Raw genomic sequence first — 20,938 nt, forward strand, 5'->3', positions numbered from 1 at the left:
TGACTTGACAGGAGTCACAGGATAGGTGTTTTACGAGACAACTGTTGGTTTAAATTGATTTTTTATTTAAGAATATATTAAAATAATTTATTGATATTAGTATGTTAAAATAATTTAAAAAACAAAAAAAAATGGAAATAAAAAAAATAATATAAACCATGCGAAATCTGAAGGTTCTCTTTTTTAAAAAAGATAAAAAATCAGTGCAATTATAATATTTTTTACCCACTACAAAATAATTATCAAAGCTGTCGTGATATTCCATTAATATAACTTATTGAATTTTAATTATTTTAATGGAAACAACGTAGTCTAAAATTTAACAGGTAGCATTGTTTTTTACCAACGCAATTTTAAAATAAAATAAAATAAAATAAAGGTTGCACTATCCCTTTAAAACGAGAAATTATACTGGTTTTAACAGAATAAAAAAATTTAAATATTTAGTCAAAGAATATTATAAATTTATATTTTATAATTTAAAATATTAAATTAAGATTTAATTCTTTTACCCATCACAACCTTTTAAATTATTTATTTGTATTTTTATTTTTAAAAGTTGCACTGCTAGAAGCAGCATCACTTTTTATTTTTTATTTTTTTATTGAAAAAAATTACTTAGGGTCATATTTTATCTTAACTTTTTTCATAAATTTATATTTTATATTGCAGGGTTAACACATAATTCATATGTCGATGAAAACAACTAAAATATTCCTCAACTTTTTTCACCATTTCCTTTTTTATTTCTTTTCTTTATCCTCTCCAAGAGACTTTGTGAAAAACTATACTAGGGGTCTTGGGTTGCGAATATAACCTGTTTTTCATTACTTTTGTGGAAAATTTATTTTTTTAATGAATATAAAAAATAATTTATTTAAAAATATTATTGTAAATATAATTTTTAACAAAAATTTATTTTAAAAAATAACTCCGATCAAAATTTACAAACATCCTTGACAATACAAACATCCCTCGCAAAAATAAAAAGGGTTAAACAGTGATATTAGGGTTTGATTTAGACGTCGAAGGTGGGTCTCGGACGGTTTTGCGTTCATGGCTCAGTGTACTAAAGTTCCTACTGTTAGCAAACAAAGCATTCATTTCACACGGTTTGCATTCATGGCTATCTCCTTCTGGCCATTCTATCCACAAGAATTGATTTACCATATGAATATGGCTGATCGGGTTAACCTGATAACACACTCGTCTGGACTGCAAATCCATTTCAGACAAAATCCTCCTTTAGCTCTTCGTAGTTTTGTATTTTGGGCAAGCAAAATTGCTAGTTACTAATAAAACAAGAACCTTGACGATAGCTAGAGGGGCACTAGGTTATATGGTACCTGAATGGAATAAGATTAGCACTTGAAGAAGATATTTATAGTTATGGAGTTGTGATCTTAAAGATCGTCTTTTGCAGAAGAAATATGGAAATTAACGTATCAAAACCAGAGAATTAGACAAGCTTCATCGCGGTGAATATGCAGACTGACAGAAATTGATGATGTATGTTGATGGTTGATAAAAATATCCAAGTGAGAAGTTGTAAATGTATAATTAATATCTCACTTGTACATAAACTTTAAACATTGGATAAATTGTAATTATAATTTTGAAATTTATATTTGACTAATTTATCGCATTTCTGATTTAATATTTAAAAGTGTTTATCAATTATTTAATTTTAAAATATAAAGCTTAATTTTTATAAAAACAAAAACAAAAATAAATGTTGAAAAGATTACGGTAATAACTTTTTAAAAAGTTATATATATTTTTAATAACATTTACATTAAAACCAAGCCTAATAATATTGAGTCTGGTAATTATTTGACAAAGAAAAACAATTATTTTATTATTTTTGAGTTTGGTATGATGCTAAGTCTAAAAATATTAAATTTAAAAGCTTATCAAACTCACGTACATGTTTGTATTTAGTTCAACACTTAATTAATTTAAAAAATATTGAGTTGTTAGCCTACTTTGACCCTTTTAAAACGTGTACTTGGCTAAAAAATAACACACACACAGTTCTTAGTCCTCAAATAAAAAGAATATATTGTCTCCCCTTTTCTTTTCATGAACTTGGGGGATTTACTTTCACAATTAATCCAATGATAGCAGCAGCTCTTGCATGGTTTACCTGATCTCATAGGAGCTTTAAAGCATGGGAGTGGTCCAAAGGCATTGATTGATCGATATTCAATAAATGCAATGGTGGAATTTTCAAAGCAAAAAAATTGATAGAACAACGAATCTCATTACCGGAAAGCAAAATTGTTAGCATACAGAAACAATAGCATGGCAAAATGCTGGTCCCAACAAAAATATTTCGCTGCCAATAATGAAGACTCACAGAAATTGATTTATTTTTTGGATTCTAGAAGCTCTGTACACTGAAAAGCACATTTTATGGGCCAGAATGGAAGAAATTGATGTGTGTGTGAGAAGTTGTAAATGTACAATATCTCACTTGTACATAAACTTTACGAAGTGAATTCTTGTATTTTTAAAATAAAAAATACAAAGCTACTAGGGTTACAACAAATTACGAAACCCAAAAGAAGTTTGAATCAAATTCCAAAATTCAAACTTTATATGCAAGTATTTGTCTGCAAGGTGTGATAGTGAAATATAAAAGAGAAAGGTAAGGCATGAAAGAATCTTGGGCAATAAATCATCATACTTCATTGGAGATGCATCAGCAAAGTTCATAAATGGAGCTAGCACCTCAATATCAAAACCAACCTCTCTGCTGGGAAGCTTTTATTGTTTCCCAGGTCACTTTAATTGGAACTTATCCTTTCCCTTAATGTTTGAGAAGACTATATACGTCAACGTTTTATTTCCATGGTCAGAGTATATTTTACCCAATTTCGTTTATTAAAAGCAAATCTCTTTCAATTCGGATTAAATTGAAAGGGATCACAGGCCTCATCAGATGCATTATCGATAAATTTGGAATGTTGATGTTAGCTTCAACGACCCTCCATCGATACCAGAGTATTGCTTTACATTCTTTAGCTTCTAAATTTGGAAACATGGCCAATTACCTAAAAATACTAAGGACTCGTTTATTTGTAGAAAATAGTTTATTTTGAAAAAGTGTTTTTTGACAGTACTGTTATAGAAGATAAATTGAAAAGGTTTTTTTTGTTTTTTACTAAACTAATAAATAATAAACTGAAAATCATTTGTTAATGTTTTTTTTTTAAGTTTGTCTAACATACAGAGCACTAAAAAATAAGATATAAAAGTATAATAATGGGAAAAAAGAGCTTATTGTAGTTTATTTTTATAAAATGCAACTATACATATAATATAAATACTTTAAATATAATATTATAGACTTGTTAAATATTCTAATTAATATTTATTTTTAAATACTTTAAACGCTTGTACCAAGTCAATAGAAGACTTAGAAGTCAATAGCCATCAGGGATATATAAGGGGTATATTTTAAAGTATTTTTTATTTAAAATATTAAATTAATTGTTTTTTAAAAGTTTTAAAAATATTTAATATAAAAAATAATAATTTTTTTAAAAAATCATACAACACAAAATCTAGGCAGGCTTGAGTCCCTACTGGCCGACGTCTCATGCATTATTGTCCTTCTGTCTCCATTCCAGCCTGTGGCGGGTTTTTGTGAATCTTGGCCATGGTCGCAGCTGAAGGCTAGGAGCATGATTTCCTTGCATTAATGGAAGGATATTTTGGTTTTTCAAAAATATTTTTCAGCTAAAAAATATATAAAAAACCTCTCTCAATGCTTTGTGTATTTGGTATATTAGTTTTTTTAATTATAAAAACTTCATTCAATGCTTTTCTTTGTGTAGCTATAAATCTTTTTTTATTAATTAAGATCTTTTGACTTTGTATACCATTTTAGTGTCTTATTATTATTATATAATAATGGAAATAATCAGCCTTTTCGGCTTTACGGAGTAAATAATTTTTTATTATTAAAAAAAAAAATTGTTTTCATCAATAAATATGTTTTTTATATCAACTTTATCAAAATTATTAAATAACACAGTTCAGATAATTACATAAAACAATCAATAAAAACTTAATAATTTCTGCTATTCATAGCGATATATAAACTCGTAATACATTGTTTATTCCTGTTTGTTTGAAATGATTGATAAGATGCTTAGATGTGCTTGATTTAGACTCTGTTTGGGAAGTAGTGTCCATGTTCCCAAGCCCGTCCTTACTTTAATTTGATTGTTCAGAAATGCTTTATTGGATTGTGACCCCATGGTAAAGTAAATATTTGCTCCTGAACAATGAGAATAGTCACAATTTAGTCCTTCAACAATCTGATGTGTTTGCTATTGCTTGAACTTATGATGTTCACTGTTTTGTTTTTTTATTAATGTAAGTGTTCAAATTAACTTGCGTGTATCTTGATTGATTTTACAAGTTTTAAAATTGATAATCATATAAATTTTTAATAACCCTGAAAAGACTCAAATTCATAATTATTATAAAACAAACTCAAAACTTAACATGTTTACTGTTATATGTCAGGCGATGGAGGAAAACCGATCTAGGCAACCATTTGTTTTACAGGCAAGGACAAAATGATGGAGAATGCTCTATCTGTTAGGAAATATATGTTTCTTCAAAGAGAGTATATTTTATTTAATACAATTTTCTTGTAATTATTTTTAGTTTTTTTTTATATATACTTAGACTCCTTGTAATAGAATAGCGTAATTATAACAATATAAAAAAATACATATAAAATTTCTATTTTATTTTTTTACATTTGAAATATTAGAGCTAGGTTCAATACCCTAGTCTTTCTTCAATATTTTGGTCAAATATTGTGGGAGGACTAGAAAATCATAAGAAATTTTGAAAACACACGGAATCTCATAGAGCCACCCAGGAGAGACCGGTAGGAATCCAACTTTGAAATGATATTCTTTAAGATATTTCATTTTGAGATATTATTCAATACAATTGGATTAATAAATATATTTTATAAAGATATTTTAGAAATAAAAAAATATTATTTCCAAAAAAATATTTTTTTTCTTTGTATTTTTATTTTAAAATTATAAAAATTTACTATAAAATTTATATATATAAAAAAATTATTTGTATGTGTCACCTAAATATATTTTTGTTTTATTGTTACAGTTTCTATTATCATCGGATAATAATTAAATATTTTATAATAAAACGTTGATATGCTATATTTTCAAGAAAACAACGAGTGAGGCTCGAATATGAAATATTTATATACAATGACTCTCTAACGGCTGTTTTTTTTAAAGTATTTTTTAAAAATATATATATATTAAAATAATATATTTTTTATTTTAAAAAATTATTTTTAATATCAGCGCATCAAAATAATCTAAAAATATAAAAAAAAAATTAATTTTAAACACTTTTAAAACATAAAAAAAAAAATTCTGAGTACTTCCTCTCCAATTTCCCAATGATATTTATTATTATTTTTTGACCTAACAATCTTCCCGTTGACGAAGAGAATAAAATGGAAGGGCACAAGTCGTCTAGAACAGACAAGGGTGTATTTTCATGTGTGCTTGTCTATTTACTAAATCTTTGACCTGTATTCGGTCATCTGCAGCAAGTTATATTTTTTTTTTTTAAATCTGGACATACAGTTGTTTTAACAATTTTTATATAAAAAATTTCAAGTGTAAATAAAAAACTTTATCTAGATATCTAATTAAATAAATTAAAAAATTATCTATATTAAATAAACAAAAAAAAATTATTAACAATAATTAAAAGAAAAATTAAAAAAATCAAGAGATAAATATAAATCAAGATATTTGATTTTACAAAATGAGATATTTTCCCGTTTGTATTTATTAAATTTATTTATTAAAATGAATAAAATACAATACTAGACCGAGCATATCAAAAAATATTTTTGTAAAATAAATATTTTTTTATAAAATAAAGCTTATCTATATAAAATAAGGAAAAAAAATTCTTAAAAAAATAAATATAAAACAAAATATTTTTTTTAAAAAAAGACATCTCTATTCAAAAAAGACTTGCAAAACTCATTATTTAAGCCATGATATCAAGATAAACCAATAGAAAAGAAATTAAAGATAACCACAAAATCAATCTTTAAAAAAAAATTAATGCAGAATGATAAAATCATAAGAGAAAATAAGAAAAGAATAATCCTTAGAAGTGTCAATTTTTTAAAACTCGTGATCCATGTTATCATATCAGAAGCACGACAAATAGAAAAACAATGAAACTTAATCTCCAACAAATCAAATACTGAAGGATGAAACTGGAGAAAAAAATAAATCAAACAAAAAATTGTAATTAAAATAATGAACGTGAAAATAAAAAAAAAAAATTAAATTGGAGGTTTAAATTGAAAAGAAAAAAACACTTTAACAAAAGGAAAAGGAAATCAAAAGAGTAAGGGCTAAATTAAAAAAATAACATAAACTTTGATTGAAGGATGAAATTGAAAACAACAAAACTTTAATAAAAAAACCAAGAAAAAAAAATAGAAATCAAAAGAATAAGGACTTAATTAGAAAAAAAAAAATAACATATAAAAAATTGTAATTTAAGGGCCAAGGATGAGATAAAAAACAAAAAACATAAGGACTAAAATTAAAAAATATATATTAAAAACATGCACTTTTTCTGGAAGAGAGAGAAAATAATGAAGAAAGAAAAATAAATGACCACCAACAACAAATCATTATCACGTTTCGCGCCAAGAGGAAAAGCTGCGGTAAAGGCAGCGATTTCAATGACATGGCAGAACAATAGATTTGGTCACTAGAGGAAGCAACATGAGTTGCCCAAAAGGCGCGAGTACCTCTCACACGCCCCTACGTGGAAGCCTGACAACTACAACCTTTTGATTTTAAAATTAATTATTTATAACAAAAAGTCCAAAACATCCTTAATGATTTTTGTATTAATAAAAATAATCATGTAAAAAAACAAAAACACCCCTGAATACTTGCCCCTTTATTTTTCGATTCTAAAAACATAAAAGTCATTTTATAATTTTGTAAAAAACATTAAAGCATAAATATCCTTGCCCAGCGGTTAAATTCTTTTTAGTGGAGGGGTAATTCTACTATTCATAAAAGTTAAAAACACAAAAATAACCTATTTCAATCATTTAATGATCAATTAATAATTGAAAATGACCATTTCAGTCCTTTAATTGTCATTGAAAAAGACACGAAATTACTCTCCAAATCATTAGTTAACTGTCACAGTGAATAATTCTTCGTGTCGGAGTGCACAGTGATCTCCACAGCGTTTTGTCTACACGTTTTACTGTTTCTGTTTAATATATGACAAGGTAAGAAAGACCTACACTATTAACTCATTCTGATAAGTCAACTATAATAATACATAAAGCTTTCTTCAGGCAGCCTATATATTAACTCTTAAAGCTAGTGGATTGCAGACTAAGGAAGATGGCTACTGCACTCTCTGATATCTTGAGAATCACGTCTAGCTTACTTGTGCTTCTGTTACTAATGTTTTGCATGGGAGCAATTAATTTGGAGGCCCAAGTTGGGAGACTTGCTCCTGATGAAGGTACATATATATATTTTTAATTTGGTTCAGATGAGCAGATTCTTTAATGTTTAGAGGAAGAGATGCACTTGTAATGCCTTCTTCTAGCAGGAGTGTTCTTATCTGCAAAATCCTCACTGCATCATACCATTCAATAATATTGCAGTCATCAAATTTGATTGTATTGCCGAATTAATTCTGTAACCATGTTAGTAATGGCATAATGCAGTGAATTGTTTACAGAATTCTGTGTTTTTTGCAAACATTTCTTGGCAAGGCATTGTAGAAGCCGCCAGCTAATCATCCCAGAATTAGAAGTTGAGATTTAATTTTGATTTATGTAGTGGAAGCTCTACTTGAAGTAGCAACACAACTGGGCAAAAAAGGCTGGAATCGCAATATGAAACTGTGCAATGATACAAAGCCAGATGCTGATAATAAAGTTGTTTGCAATTGCCCAGACAATAAAGTAATGATTATTTTTTAAAAATATATTGAAATAAATTTTTTTTTATTTCTTAAAATTGATTTTTTATATCATCACATCAAAATAATACAAAAAAATAAAAAAAATATGTTTTAATAAGGAAATTCAAGCCAACTTGATATGAAAACAAATTATCATCACCTAATTTTTATACAATATTAAAAGAGTAATATAAATTTATTTTTTCTTTACCATATAATAAAAGAAATTAAATAAAAAACAATCTAAAAATAAAATAAAATTAAATTAAAAATATCTAACAGCCCAATATAAAATTCAATAGTATTAGGTCCGGTTCCTAAATCCCACCTAACAGTGTTGTGCCTGCTGAAAGCATATAAGACAAGGTAAGAAAGACCCCACATCATGAAAGGTCGACTATAATAATGCATCAAGCTCTCTCCTGGCAGCCTACTAAATAACTCTTGAAGTGGATTGCAGACTAAGGAAGATGGCTCCTGCACTCTCTGATATCTTGAGACTCACGTCTAGCTTACTTGTGCTTCTGTTACTAATGTTTTGCATGGGAGCAATTAACTTGGAGGCCCAAGTTAGGAGACTTGCTCCTGATGAAGGTACATATGCATATATATATATAATTTGGTTCAGATGACAGATTCTTTAATGTTTAGAGGAAGACATGCAGTTGTAATGCCTTCTAGCAGGAGTTTTTTTTTTCTGCAAAGTCCTCACTGCGTCATATACCATTCAATAATACAGTCATCAAATTTGATTGTGTTGCCGAAATAATTCTGAAACCATGTTACTAATTGCATCTTGCAGTGAGGTTTTAGCAGAATTATGTGTTTTTTTGCAAACTTTTTTGATTTAATTTTGATTTATGCAGTGGGAGCCTTGCTTGAAGTAGCAACACAACTGGGCAAAAAAGGCTGGAATCGCAATATGGAACTGTGCAATGATACAAAATTACCTCCAAAGCCAGATGCTGACAATAAAGTTGTTTGCAATTGCTCATTTCCTGGGGAAGCGTGCCACGTTGTTGCCATGTATATTTCTTCACTTACCACTCCATGCTTTTGTTTCAGTTTTAATTTGAGGTATGAAGGATTCTGATGGGACTAATTGAAGGAATTAACAAAATCATAAATCTGTGGCTAAGTAGTCACACTCGTAATTTTTTTTAATTTCACTTTTCAATAATTTAATATAATTTTTTATTTTGTTTTTTTATTTTTTTTAAATATTAAATTATTTTAGAAATTCTACTACATAATTTTCCTCGATTCTTTGATTATTTTATTAGTTATATACTAATGTCATGGATTTAATTTTTCTCTCTCAATTTCAACCTTAAAATATATGGTAGTTTGATATTTTTATTTTTTATGAATTTATCTTAATTTTTAATTCAAGTTGCAAGTTAATGGTTTAACATATTAATCCAAATTTACTTTTTTTAATATTTTTATTCTTTTTAATTTAATATTTTTCTTATCGTTTTTGTATTTAATTTCTCTAAGGTTATCTCTTTTTTATTTAACCTTCTACAATTGATTTTAAAAAAAAATTTATCCACCATCATTAGACTTTTTGAAAATCTAGTTTTGTATGTTTTTCAATTTGATTCTTGTTAAGTTATTTCAGTCTAAATAATTTGGAATTTTTTTTTTTCTCAATTTCAACTTTCAACATTTGATCTATTAGAAATGGAGCTTTGTAAAAAAAATTTATTTGTTTTTTTAAGTCATTTTGTCTTTTGTGCTAGGTTACAAGTTTAATAGGTGAGTCCGGGTTAACTTAGGTTTTTTTTTTTATTTATTTTTTGTACAATTTCAACCTTTAACATTGTGTTGGTTAGAAATTGATCTTCATTTTTTATTTTTTTTTGGTTATCCCGATCTCATAACTCGAGTTGTGGGTTTGGAGGTTGATCGTGGTTGACTTAGGTAGGTTTTTTTTTTTTTTTTTCTATTTATCCTTCAACAATATGGGTTGATTATTAATTAACCTTCATAATTTTTTTCTATAAGGTAAACATGATCGTCAGTCACAAACTTGACCAGTTAATTAGGTTCGATTTAATATGTTATTGTCTTAATATTTTGAAAAAAATATATCTCATCCAATATATCACCGAATAAATATTTAAAAAATATTTCATTTAATATGCATTATATTTCAAGTTAAAAAATAGATTTTTTATTAGTAAACATATTAATAATGCTTAAATAATTTTTTATGCTAAAACAATAATCCGTAACTCCGGAAAATAATACAGTGGAGGACTATTTGTGGTGGATTAAATCTCCTCATAAACCCCATTTGATAGTTGAATTTTATTTTGAGAAACTCAGATGCAATTCATTAGCAGTAAAATTATATAAAAACAAGCTAAACATGTAGTGATAGCAAAGAAAGGATCATCAGCGAAGAAAATGGTCCATTTGTCAGAAGTTCTGTCTTGTATTTTCTTGACATATGATTGTTGATTTGCAATGGTTGAAAGTATAGAGGAGTTGATGGGTCCATGTGTTGCAATGCAGATATCTCAAAAGGCAAGATCTTGACGGTACTCTCCCAAAGGCTATCGAGAAACTACCACACCTTAAACAGCTGTAAGCAGTTCTTCAAATTACTACATTTCTACAGAATTTGTGTTGTATGATTCGATTTTATTAGAACTCTATCGGCTCTGCAGAGATCTCTGGGCCAACTACCTGAGTGGCAAAATACCACCTGAATGGGCTAATACCAAGCTGGAATATTTGTAAGAAAATACTGCATTCATGTTTTCTAGCCAAGGAATTGCTTACTCATAATCAATAGATTGTATAAACAACAGGTCTATCGGCGTGAATAACTGACAGGAAAATATCCTGCTATCTGGGAAGGATTACCACACTTAGTTACCTGTATGCATTTTTCTACTAGTCAATATCTTGTTTTTTTTTTCTTTTCATATTTAAATCTGTGCAATTGTTTAGTCAGGAGTAATCCTGAGAGTTGGCATTTATGCAGGAACATTCAGGACAATATGTTTTCCGGAACTGTTCCCCCTGAGCTTGGAGGCTTGGTTAACCTGGAGAATCTGTCAGTTCATTCAAGCTTTTGTATTAGAAATTAAGTCCTAACTGATTATTGAATGCTAAGTGTTTTTCTCCTTTTGTGATTGCAGAACTCTCAGTGGCAATTATCTCACTGGAGAGTTACCACCGGCTCTGACTAATCTGACCGGATTGAAGGAACTGTAGGTTCTCATTTCTCATGGTTATTGTGTATCATACTCATTAGTTGCAGTATTTGATATGACAGATGCATCTATTTACTCTCCAAGTTTCATGATTCTGTGTTTTCGGTTTGGCAAATGCAGAAGGCTTAGCAGCAATAACTTCACTGGAAGAATACCTGATTTTATTCAGAGCTGGAAACAACTTGATACATTGTATGTGCTAGTTTCTACCACAAGCTCTGAATCTCATTAATGAAGCAGAACCCTAATCCCCCTTTAATTTTGTATTAACAGAGAGATCCAAGCTGGTGGTTTCACTGGACCCATTCCTTTGAACATCTCTGTCTTGACTACTCTAACTGATCTGTAAGATATTTGTTTTAAATTTATGGTCTCAGTTACAACTTTTATCCCGAACATCTCACATTTTTATGCTGTCTAATATTGAGCAGAAAAATAAGTAACTTACTTGGAGATGGTTCAGAGTTTCCCCACCTAGAATCTATAAAAGGCATTAAGTATCTGTGAGTTATTGTTGCAGCTGATACTCTCATATCAGGATCATATTTAATTTACAACACAGCATATATATTTAGCTTACATGAAATTAATGTATATTGCAGGATGTTGAGCAACTGCAACTTGTCAGGAAAGTTTCCCATGTATTTGACCGGAAAGGCACAGCTGAAAATTTTGTAATTCACTCTGTCCCTTGTATATCATCCATTCTGTTTATTCATCTACATGAAGATTGAAGTGAATCTCATGGATACTTTAGAGCTGCTGATTTTAGATTGCAGCTACATTATAATTGTGAAATAACTTTCAAAAATGCATTATGAACCATGATCTTTACCCTTTTTTTCCCACTTCTTTTCGAAAACAGGGATCTCAGTTTCAACAGATTAAATGGTTCTCTTCCAACAAATTATGATGGCCTTCCAAGCTTGGAGAAAATGTTAGTATACTATATCATATTACCTTCTGAAATTAATGTTTTCCATATGATAAGCATGGTTAGAAACCTAGACAGGTCAGGCAAGTTGAAACCGGAAAATCTCAGCAAGTTGAATCGGAGCCTGGCTAGGCCGAGATTCCAGTTGAACCATACAAGACATTGAACTGCCAAACCTATTCAACCTAGCCAAACCCTGTCCAAACCCGACCGGGTCAATATCTTGTGAAAGGAATGGAACAAAATTAATTTGTCTTAATAAAATTGTTGACCTGAACTGACCCGATGGCTCAATTTTTTTTTCAAGTTATTCTCAAGGTTGAGTACGGCAAATATGATGATAAACTTGTCCTCCAGACCATCTTTTGCATTGATAGCCTTGGACAAATGTTCAACCAAATGACAATTCTTACTTTCTGCATAGGTATCTTACATGGAACATGTTTACAGGGCCCATCCCAGATTGGTTCAACCAAAGAAGCCATCGCTAGTATGTTTTTTCTCTCCATTTTTTTTTTTTTTTTGAGATTTTAGTTTGTAATATATATATTTTATCCATTAACTTTAGGTTTCCCTTATCCTATAACAGATGCGTGCTGTAGGTTTAATAATATGTCCTAGTCTTTGAAGAGCTATACTGATGAGAAGCAGATAACAATTTATCCTTCCCAGTTTTCAGATAGTTTTCAGATAGTTTTCAGTGCGTGAATGATCAAACTATCTCCAAGGTTTCATTTGATTAGTGTGCTGAGATCGAAGAGACAAATATATTAGCAACAAAAATGTGTTTGTTGCAGTGACACATGAAGATATAAAAATAAATCTATCTCCGAGACAGATGTGGAATGAATTTCTAACTTTTAAGAACAGGAAATACACGTCTCTCCTGTCCCAACTATCTCCATCGCTTCTATCTTGAGATAATAACCAAAAGCTACCCAACTGCAATATCTTCCAAGTGTCTGTCTATAACATGTGCGTGCAATTTTCTAAAAAATTCAGAAATACTGTCTGAATGTTTAAGGAATCTATCTTTGTGTTCAGTGAACTCGATCTTTCATACAACAATTTTACTTCGGAAGCAAAATGTAAAGAAACACTGTAAGATTGATTTCATTTTCCTTGCCTTACCTTTGATTTTGAAAGTCTGCTACATTTTACATCACCATTCACTTCATAACCTGCAAAACTTTACTCTTCTGTTGGTTTACCAGAACTCTGTTCAAAAGTACTTGGAGAGGGAACTATTCGTAAGCTTTTACTTTGATAAATATCTAAAACGTAGATCATTTTATTTTCTTCTCTGTCATTTATAAACTAATGATTCTCTCTTGCCAATCTTTCCAGGAAACCTGATGAGTGCCTGAGTGCTTGTTCAGAAGGTACACTTCTACATTTCACCTGGAATTAGACAGAAAAATGATGCAGGAACAACCTGTTAGCCTAGACTATAAATTTATCCCTTTATTCATTGGATCATAGAATCTCAGTCATAAACTCAGTGGTCCTTTCGTGTGAATGGGCCGCCCCATTGAGAATGCTCTGCATCATTCACCTGTGGTAAGAAATCGAATCTAAGACATCCAACTGGTGTAGGAATAAACAACTAGCTTATCCCAAAAGCCTAGAATAATGTTGGCGGACAAATTTATTCCTTTAGTTGTAGATGATAGCGTCTCAGTCATAAATCCAAAAGTCCTTTTATGTTTGGGCCACACCATCGTCCCCTGACACAGTCGTCACATCATGGGTGTGTTGGGGAATCCGACCGGTGATGTACTGATAATTGTTCAACGGAGGGCAAGCACACTGACACAATATTTAACGTGGTTCGGCAAAACCGCCTACATCCACGGGACAGGTCCATTTTATTTAGAGATAGAGAAAGGATTACAATAAATACATGGAGGAGGATCATATCCTCTCAACTCCTAGCTCACACACTCTGCTGCATATGGCAGCAGGGCTGCTGCCCATGGCAACATCTCCTCTTTCTCTCTTCCTCTCTATTAGACTCACGTTCTCACTTTGATCTCTATGTTTAGGTGCCTATTTATAGGCAAGGATGGCAGCTCCTCAATTAATGGCTGCACATGGGTTGCACCATTGGTCAATGGTTGGTGCAACTGCAAGTCCTTGTGCTGCAAATTGTCAATGGTTGTTGCTGCACATTAAATGGCAACACACCTAACAATCACCCCCTTTGACATTTATATGGGCAATTGTCCTCTTGCTTCTTCAACACAATCTTGCATCCTGTAGCTCTTCCAAGCTTGCCATTCCGAGAGCGTCTGTGGCCAAGTTTACAGGTACTCGCCAAACCTTTCAATCACCAGAGTTACCAAAGCACACCCTTGATTACACCAAAGGATCACTTCAACTAGATGGTCTTACACATCACATCTGAAGAGTGTTAACGCTTATCTTTGGGACACAACATTCCCCTTCAAGCGTATCAACCATGCTCGATCCGGAATGATTCACCAAGCCTTACTCAAAGGCTTACAACACTCCCTCAAACGGAAATTTCTATTTCCAAGTGCGACAGTCATTATCTGAGTATCTCAATATGATCATAAGCTCACCACTCTTCCAAGAGTCTACTCATCCAAGAGTTGCGTCTGCCCTATGTTCCACCCTAGGAACCAAGCCTTACTTCTCCATGAGTCTCTCGCTCTTAGTCTCAAGAGTCCAGGTAGCTCTCCACCTTTACTTATAAGGGCAGCCCATTAAAGGTTGATCCATATATGTCTTGATACTGTGAGTATTACAATGCCTTCACCGAGCTCACCAACTTGACAAGAGTCAACTTGTTCCAGGAACCTGAGCATGCCCTCTGCTCTTTCATAGCAGTCGCGTCTTAATGCTCCACAAGTCATCCACTTATTGTCCAAGGCAAATGTCTTCTAGCACATTGATCTTTAGCATGGGGGCAATATCCATGAAAGTCAATCCTGCATTTGTCTTCATACTCATCATAGCCACTTCATTGGCTATACACATGTCCACTCATATCTAACCATCACATTAGCTTTGGGGCATTCTGAACTGGGCTCATATCATGGCCCACACACCTTCTTCTCGAGTGTCTCCGCTCGTCGTCATGCGGCGGTCTGAAATGGGGCTCCTATCACGGTCCTCACACCTTCTCTAAGGTGTCTTCACCCGTTGTCATGGGGCGGTCTGAACTGGGGATCCTCTCATGGCCCTCACACCTCCTCTAAGGTGTCTTCGCCTTTCATAGGTAGTCGCATCCTCCTTCAGCTGAGATGCTTTAGTGGCTCCAAGATTCTCTACCACCATGTGGACTTGGGAGAGATCACTGCCACTGATTACATAGAAAGAGAAACTTGTGGTATACTCCTCGCAATCCTCCACCTCGATTTCTATGTTTGGAGCTTCTGCGTCTTTCATCATCACACTTGACAACTCCACCTACACCACTCTCTTTGGTGCCTTCGCCTTTCATAGGTGGTCGCCTTTTATCACAGGCGTTCGCACCCCCTCAATTAGGTGCCTCCACAACAACTCATCTTTCCATCATTGCATGCATTGGAAAGGTCATCGCCTGTTGTCTTCATCAAGAGCAAAAGAGACTTCTTGTTGTACAACCTTTACACACAGTCTCTGCTCTGAGCTTCATCTGGGAACTCTTCTTCTCCTTGCACCTGTTGTCTCAATACAGTACATTGTTAGATCCTTCAGGTACTCTTGCACAATCTTCGTGTGCCCTCGTGCAATTTTTGTTCTCCAGATTTCTCATATTCCTTGCTTATGTTTGACAGCAACTCATCCTGTCACAACACCTATCCAAGTCAAAATAGGGTGCCAATCTTTATCCCCTTGCTGTATTTCTCTTCCATTATCAGGGTCTTCATTAATTCTCCCCTCAAGAAATCACAGTCACCGAATCTAGCTTCTTTGGAGAAATCACCACTCCATCAGATCCTTGATCATGCGGAACCCAACTGTTCCCCTTGTGCCGTCATCCTGCTAGTCTTCAACAGTTTCATTACAAACTGTTACATATACGAAAATAGTACCGTATGGATAATCCTTCCACTAAGCAAGTTCCCATGGAAGATTGGAGGGATCACAACGGTCCCGTTTAAAACCCAATCTCCTAGACAGAACTTCTTAGGCCATATCTATCCATCGTACTGTCTCTCTGTATATACAATCATTTGCTAGCTTTGTTGCGGCTTTCCTTTACAAGTGATCTGGAATACAGGTTTTATACCTTATTTCTCAACATCTGGAGAGACTACCAGTGCTTAGATTCGTCAAGATTGGTCTTCGTCAATTTTCACTCTCCACCTCAAATCGTCCACATGATCGGGTGTCTAGAGTGTCCCAATTTTGCCTTCCATCAAGGCATTATATTTTCCCATTTAACAGTTCAGCACATGTAATTGGGAAAACATGTGCACCTTCTTCTTCTTCTTCTTCATCTCCATCGACCTCCATCAAGACCCTCAGATGCCTCCTGATCGAGCAATCTCTCTTAAATAATTCACCACTTCCATTTTTGGTCTCGAATCTCAACGATTGGACCGTACCATTACATCCGGAATGATCAAATTAGCTGCAAACATGTCTTGAATCGTCCAAATCGCACTTCAGATGACTAAGATTTGATCAAAACAATTCTGGCCTGATAAACGGCTCAGATTCAATCTCAGTCCGGTTGCACGTAGACTCTGCTGCACAGAATCATATCCTTCGCTCGCGGCTCGGCTCGGCTCCAACTCGGCTTGGCTCGGCTCGATGTCTGATGGCGTGGCAGGTGGGTCCTACTATGCTGACATGTATGTTGACTAGTCAATTGCATGATGATGTCATTGTTACATTAGGCTGATGTCATTCTCTGCATGTCTACTGTTCACGTCTAGTGTTCACACTGTTCATGGGTCGGGCAACTCATCCGGGTGAAGAAGACGGGTGGGGCGTTTGGGGCGTGTGGGCAGACGCCTTGCCGGAGAGTGATGGAGAGTGCGGCCATGTCCGACGTTCGATTTTGACGCCGTTTTAACCAGTGGCTTCGTCTCTTCCTTCTCTACACGGTGGTATGGTCATAACACAAGTTTGACAACTTTCATTTTTGAGCAAAAAATCAAACACCACTTAAACCACATGCTCTGATACCAATTGTTGGGGAATCCGACCGGTGAGGTACTGATAATTGCTCAACGGAGGGCAAGCATACTGACACAATATTTAACGTGATTAGGCAAAACCGCCTACATCCACGGGAGAGGTCCATTTTATTTAGAGATAGAGAAAGGATTACAATAAATACATGGAGGAGGATCACATCCTCTCAACTCCTAGCTCACACACTCTGCTGCATATGGCAGCAGGGCTGCTGCCCATGGCAACAACTCCTCTTTCTCTCTTCCTCTCTATTGCACTCACGTTCTCACTTTGATCTCTCTTTTTGGGTGCCTATTTATAAGCAAAGATGACAGCTCCTCAATTAATGGTTGCACATGGGTTGCACCATTGGTCAATGGTTGGTGCAACTGCAAGTCCTTGTGCTGCAAATTGTCAATGGTTGTTGTTGCACATTAAATGGCAACACACCTAACAGGCTGCCACCACGGTATCCACTCCAAGAGAAAAAAGATGCTCCTACATCACAAAATCTTAATTTGTTTATGTGTTTGATTGTTTCTGCTCTGTTTTCTGCGATTTAATCTCTTTATCTGATAGTTTTATCCTAACCTTTCTTGTGTTAGGGCATCTCCAACCGGAGAGGCAAATGAGAAGGCAAATTTAAAATAGTATTTTTTTAGCTTTTGTTTCTCTAATTAAGCATTCCAACCCAGCAGCCAATTGAAAAGCCAAAATGGCTCTTTAAGTTGAGAGGAGCTATTTCTACATGTTACTGTAGAAATAGCCAAAAAAAAAAAAGTAACTTTGCCAATGGCTATTTTTATAGCCATTGGTCAACAATTTTTTTTTTTAAAGCAAGGAAATAAACTTGTTCTTGTTTTAAATTTTTTCAAAGCATGATTTTTTTAAAAAAAAAATTGAAAATCAAAATTTAAAATATTAATGGTTTTTTCAAAGTTTGAATTTAAATTTACTTTTAAAAAATTAAAATTTTAACAGTAACATATAAAACTGAAAATTAAAAATATTCATATAAATAAATTTTAAGTTTAATTTTAAATTATATCTTTTAACTTTCATATTATTTCATTAAATTTTATATTATTTTTATAAATTATTCATATTGATTATATAATTAATAACATCATAATTATATTATATATTAAATATCTAAATTAGTTACATAATTATATAAAAATAAATTTAACATGAAATATATTAAAATATAAATGGCTTTTCTAAATAGCTTTTTTATCATTGGAATGCATATAATCAAAAAAGCTATATTTATACTATTCAAAAAGTCATTTTATCAATTTAGCTTCTCAATATGGCTTTTTGCATTGGAGATGCTCTTATAATTTGTTTAATCATATCGGTGGCCATGAACATTTTTATTTCTATGTATAGAGCGATATTCAGTGCACATTAATTGTGGGGGACCAGAAGCCACCAATAGAAACACCATCTACGAAGCAGATGATGAGCCAGGAGGTGCAGCAAAATATGTGTACGAAAGAGAGGATTGGCAAACAAGTACCACAGGACATATCTGGGATGTTGATTCTTCCTCGTATAACTACAAAGCAGAAAACAAGTCCATACTCAGAATGGACAACTCTGTATTGTACACAAATGCACGCTTCACGCCTTTGTCTCTCACATACCACGTTCGCTGTCTGGTAAATGGGAATTACACAATCAAGCTGCACTTTGCAGAGATAGTAATGAGGGATAACAGATCCTACTACAGTCTAGGAAGACGGATATTTGATGTTTATATTCAGGTATCTATTAATTAAAAGATCATAGATTCATTCCTTATGCAATAGGTGACAGCTTAATAGAAGAATTGTTCTCGCAGGACATTGTTGTGCTGAAGGATTTTGATATAGTGAAGGCAGCGGGAGGGGTGGATAAGGTATACATTCATAATTATACAGCACCTGTAACCAATGGAGCTCTAGAGATCCGCCTTCATTGGGCTGGGAAAGGAACCACAAGGTCTCCCATACAAGGAACATATGGTCCTCTAATATCAGCCATTGATGTGGAATCTGGTAGGTTGACATATAATGGAATGACATGGTAATGAAGGAATAATTAGTACTGTGATCTGACAATACTTGCTCTTGCTGCAATTCTATTTCTGCCTAGACTTGAAGCCTCCTAACAAAGGCAGGAGGAAGAGATTCATTGTCGCTGGGGCTTTGGTTTTGTCACTATTCCTCGTTTTCATACTTCTATCCTCTCTCTGGTGGAAAGGTTATTTGGGAGGAAGGAAATCGAGGGATCGAGGTACATTTGATACATTTAATTTATTTTGCAAATTGTAGTGAGAATCCAGTCACAATAATAACACGGCAATAAACAATTTTCTGCATCTTATTTGCTGTTTACTTGTAGGACTGCAAAAACAATGTTCTTCCTTTGATGAATCATTCATGCAGAACATCTAATATATACATATCTCTTTGTTCCTTGGGCAGAACTTGTCGGGTTAGATCTGCTAACTGGTATCTTCACCTTCAGTCAAATCAAAGCCGCAACGAATGACTTTGATCCAGCAAACAAAATTGGAGAAGGCGGTTTTGGCTGTGTCTACAAAGTATAGTACAGATTTTTGTTTTCATCTAGCTACTTATCTACTAGTGAACTTATTTTCTTTGTCTAAAATTATTCTCATTGCAGGGAGTACTATCAGATGGCACTCCGATTGCGGTTAAGCAGCTTTCGGCGAAATCAAAACAGGGGAATCGTGAGTTTGTGAACGAAATAGGCATGATTTCTGCTCTGCAACACCCAAATCTTGTTAGATTGTATGGATGTTGCATTGAGGGGAAGCAATTGTTGCTGGTATATGAATACATGGAAAACAATAGCCTTGCGCATGTTTTGTTCGGTAGGCCTCTGATCACTTCCCCATAGTATCTTATGTAAAGTAATGGGAAAGAAAACAAGTTCTTTTAATGGCATATAGATAGAATTAGTGAAGAAGAAAGTGATGGGTTGGGTTATGCATGATGATTACAGGGACAAAGGAAATCCAGGCAACGAAGCTAGACTGGCGTACAAGGCAGAGGATATGTGTAAGTATAGCGAAAGGTCTGGTTTTCCTGCATGAGGAGTCGACACTCAAAATTGTTCATAGGGACATAAAAGGTACCAATATCCTTCTTGACAAGGACATGAACGCCAAGATATCTGATTTTGGAATGGCCAAGCTTGATGACGAGGAAAACACCCACATCGACACCAGAGTTGCTGGAACAATGTGAGTTTCTGATATTAACACGGGGTTTATTGAACACATGAAAAATCCTGAAAAGAAGACAGTAAGGAAAACACACAAGTATTGTCATTTATCTAAGATAGCTTTTAGTCTTAAGCAGTATGATGCTGTAACTGGGCTGAAGTGCCGATGGAAGCGGCTAGCTTCAAAATATGTGGTAGGCAGGCATCTAGGGTTCAAATCACACACTGCAGGGTTCTCATGGATCAGGGTCTCCCCGTCCATGGCTGTGTTCCTCTAAATGAATACACTATTCACATTATCATCCAGGGTTCGAAATCCTGTTTAGGCTGCAAGAAATATAATTTTGCCTATCGAACACAAAAACAAACA

At 33.2% G+C, this 20,938-nt stretch overlaps 2 protein-coding genes and 1 pseudogene across 3 annotated transcripts; all 3 read left to right on the plus strand.

Annotated features, from left to right (window-relative positions):
* The first annotated feature begins 7,454 nt into the window (after positions 1 to 7,454).
* On the plus strand, positions 7,455 to 10,889 carry LOC140954261 (probable leucine-rich repeat receptor-like serine/threonine-protein kinase At3g14840). Of its 2 annotated transcripts, XM_073407068.1 has the most exons (6): positions 7,455 to 7,587; positions 7,911 to 7,985; positions 8,994 to 9,060; positions 10,558 to 10,629; positions 10,713 to 10,781; positions 10,857 to 10,889. In XM_073407068.1, the coding sequence occupies exons 1-6, from the start codon at positions 7,464 to 7,466 to the stop codon at positions 10,876 to 10,878; spliced, it is 429 nt and encodes a 142-aa protein (XP_073263169.1). In that variant the 5' UTR covers positions 7,455 to 7,463; the 3' UTR covers positions 10,879 to 10,889. The 2 variants fall into 2 exon arrangements, with proteins under 2 accessions (XP_073263169.1, XP_073263168.1); XM_073407067.1 differs by lacking the exons at positions 7,455 to 7,587; positions 7,911 to 7,985 and adding an exon at positions 8,495 to 8,628 and having other exon boundaries at positions 8,901 to 9,060.
* A 9-nt stretch (positions 10,890 to 10,898) lies between these two features.
* On the plus strand, positions 10,899 to 11,878 carry LOC140954275 (uncharacterized). Its single transcript, XM_073407069.1, has 6 exons — positions 10,899 to 10,926; positions 11,033 to 11,104; positions 11,190 to 11,261; positions 11,385 to 11,456; positions 11,538 to 11,609; positions 11,696 to 11,878. Exons 2-6 carry the CDS (start codon positions 11,049 to 11,051, stop codon positions 11,769 to 11,771), a joined length of 348 nt encoding a protein of 115 aa, XP_073263170.1. The 5' UTR covers positions 10,899 to 10,926; positions 11,033 to 11,048; the 3' UTR covers positions 11,772 to 11,878.
* A 1,335-nt stretch (positions 11,879 to 13,213) lies between these two features.
* On the plus strand, positions 13,214 to 20,918 carry LOC118058113 (probable leucine-rich repeat receptor-like serine/threonine-protein kinase At3g14840; annotated as a pseudogene).
* Positions 20,919 to 20,938: the final 20 nt, after the last annotated feature.

This window comes from Populus alba, chromosome 19, assembly GCF_005239225.2.
Source record: "Populus alba chromosome 19, ASM523922v2, whole genome shotgun sequence".
In the NCBI taxonomy this organism is placed as follows: domain Eukaryota; kingdom Viridiplantae; phylum Streptophyta; class Magnoliopsida; order Malpighiales; family Salicaceae; genus Populus; species Populus alba.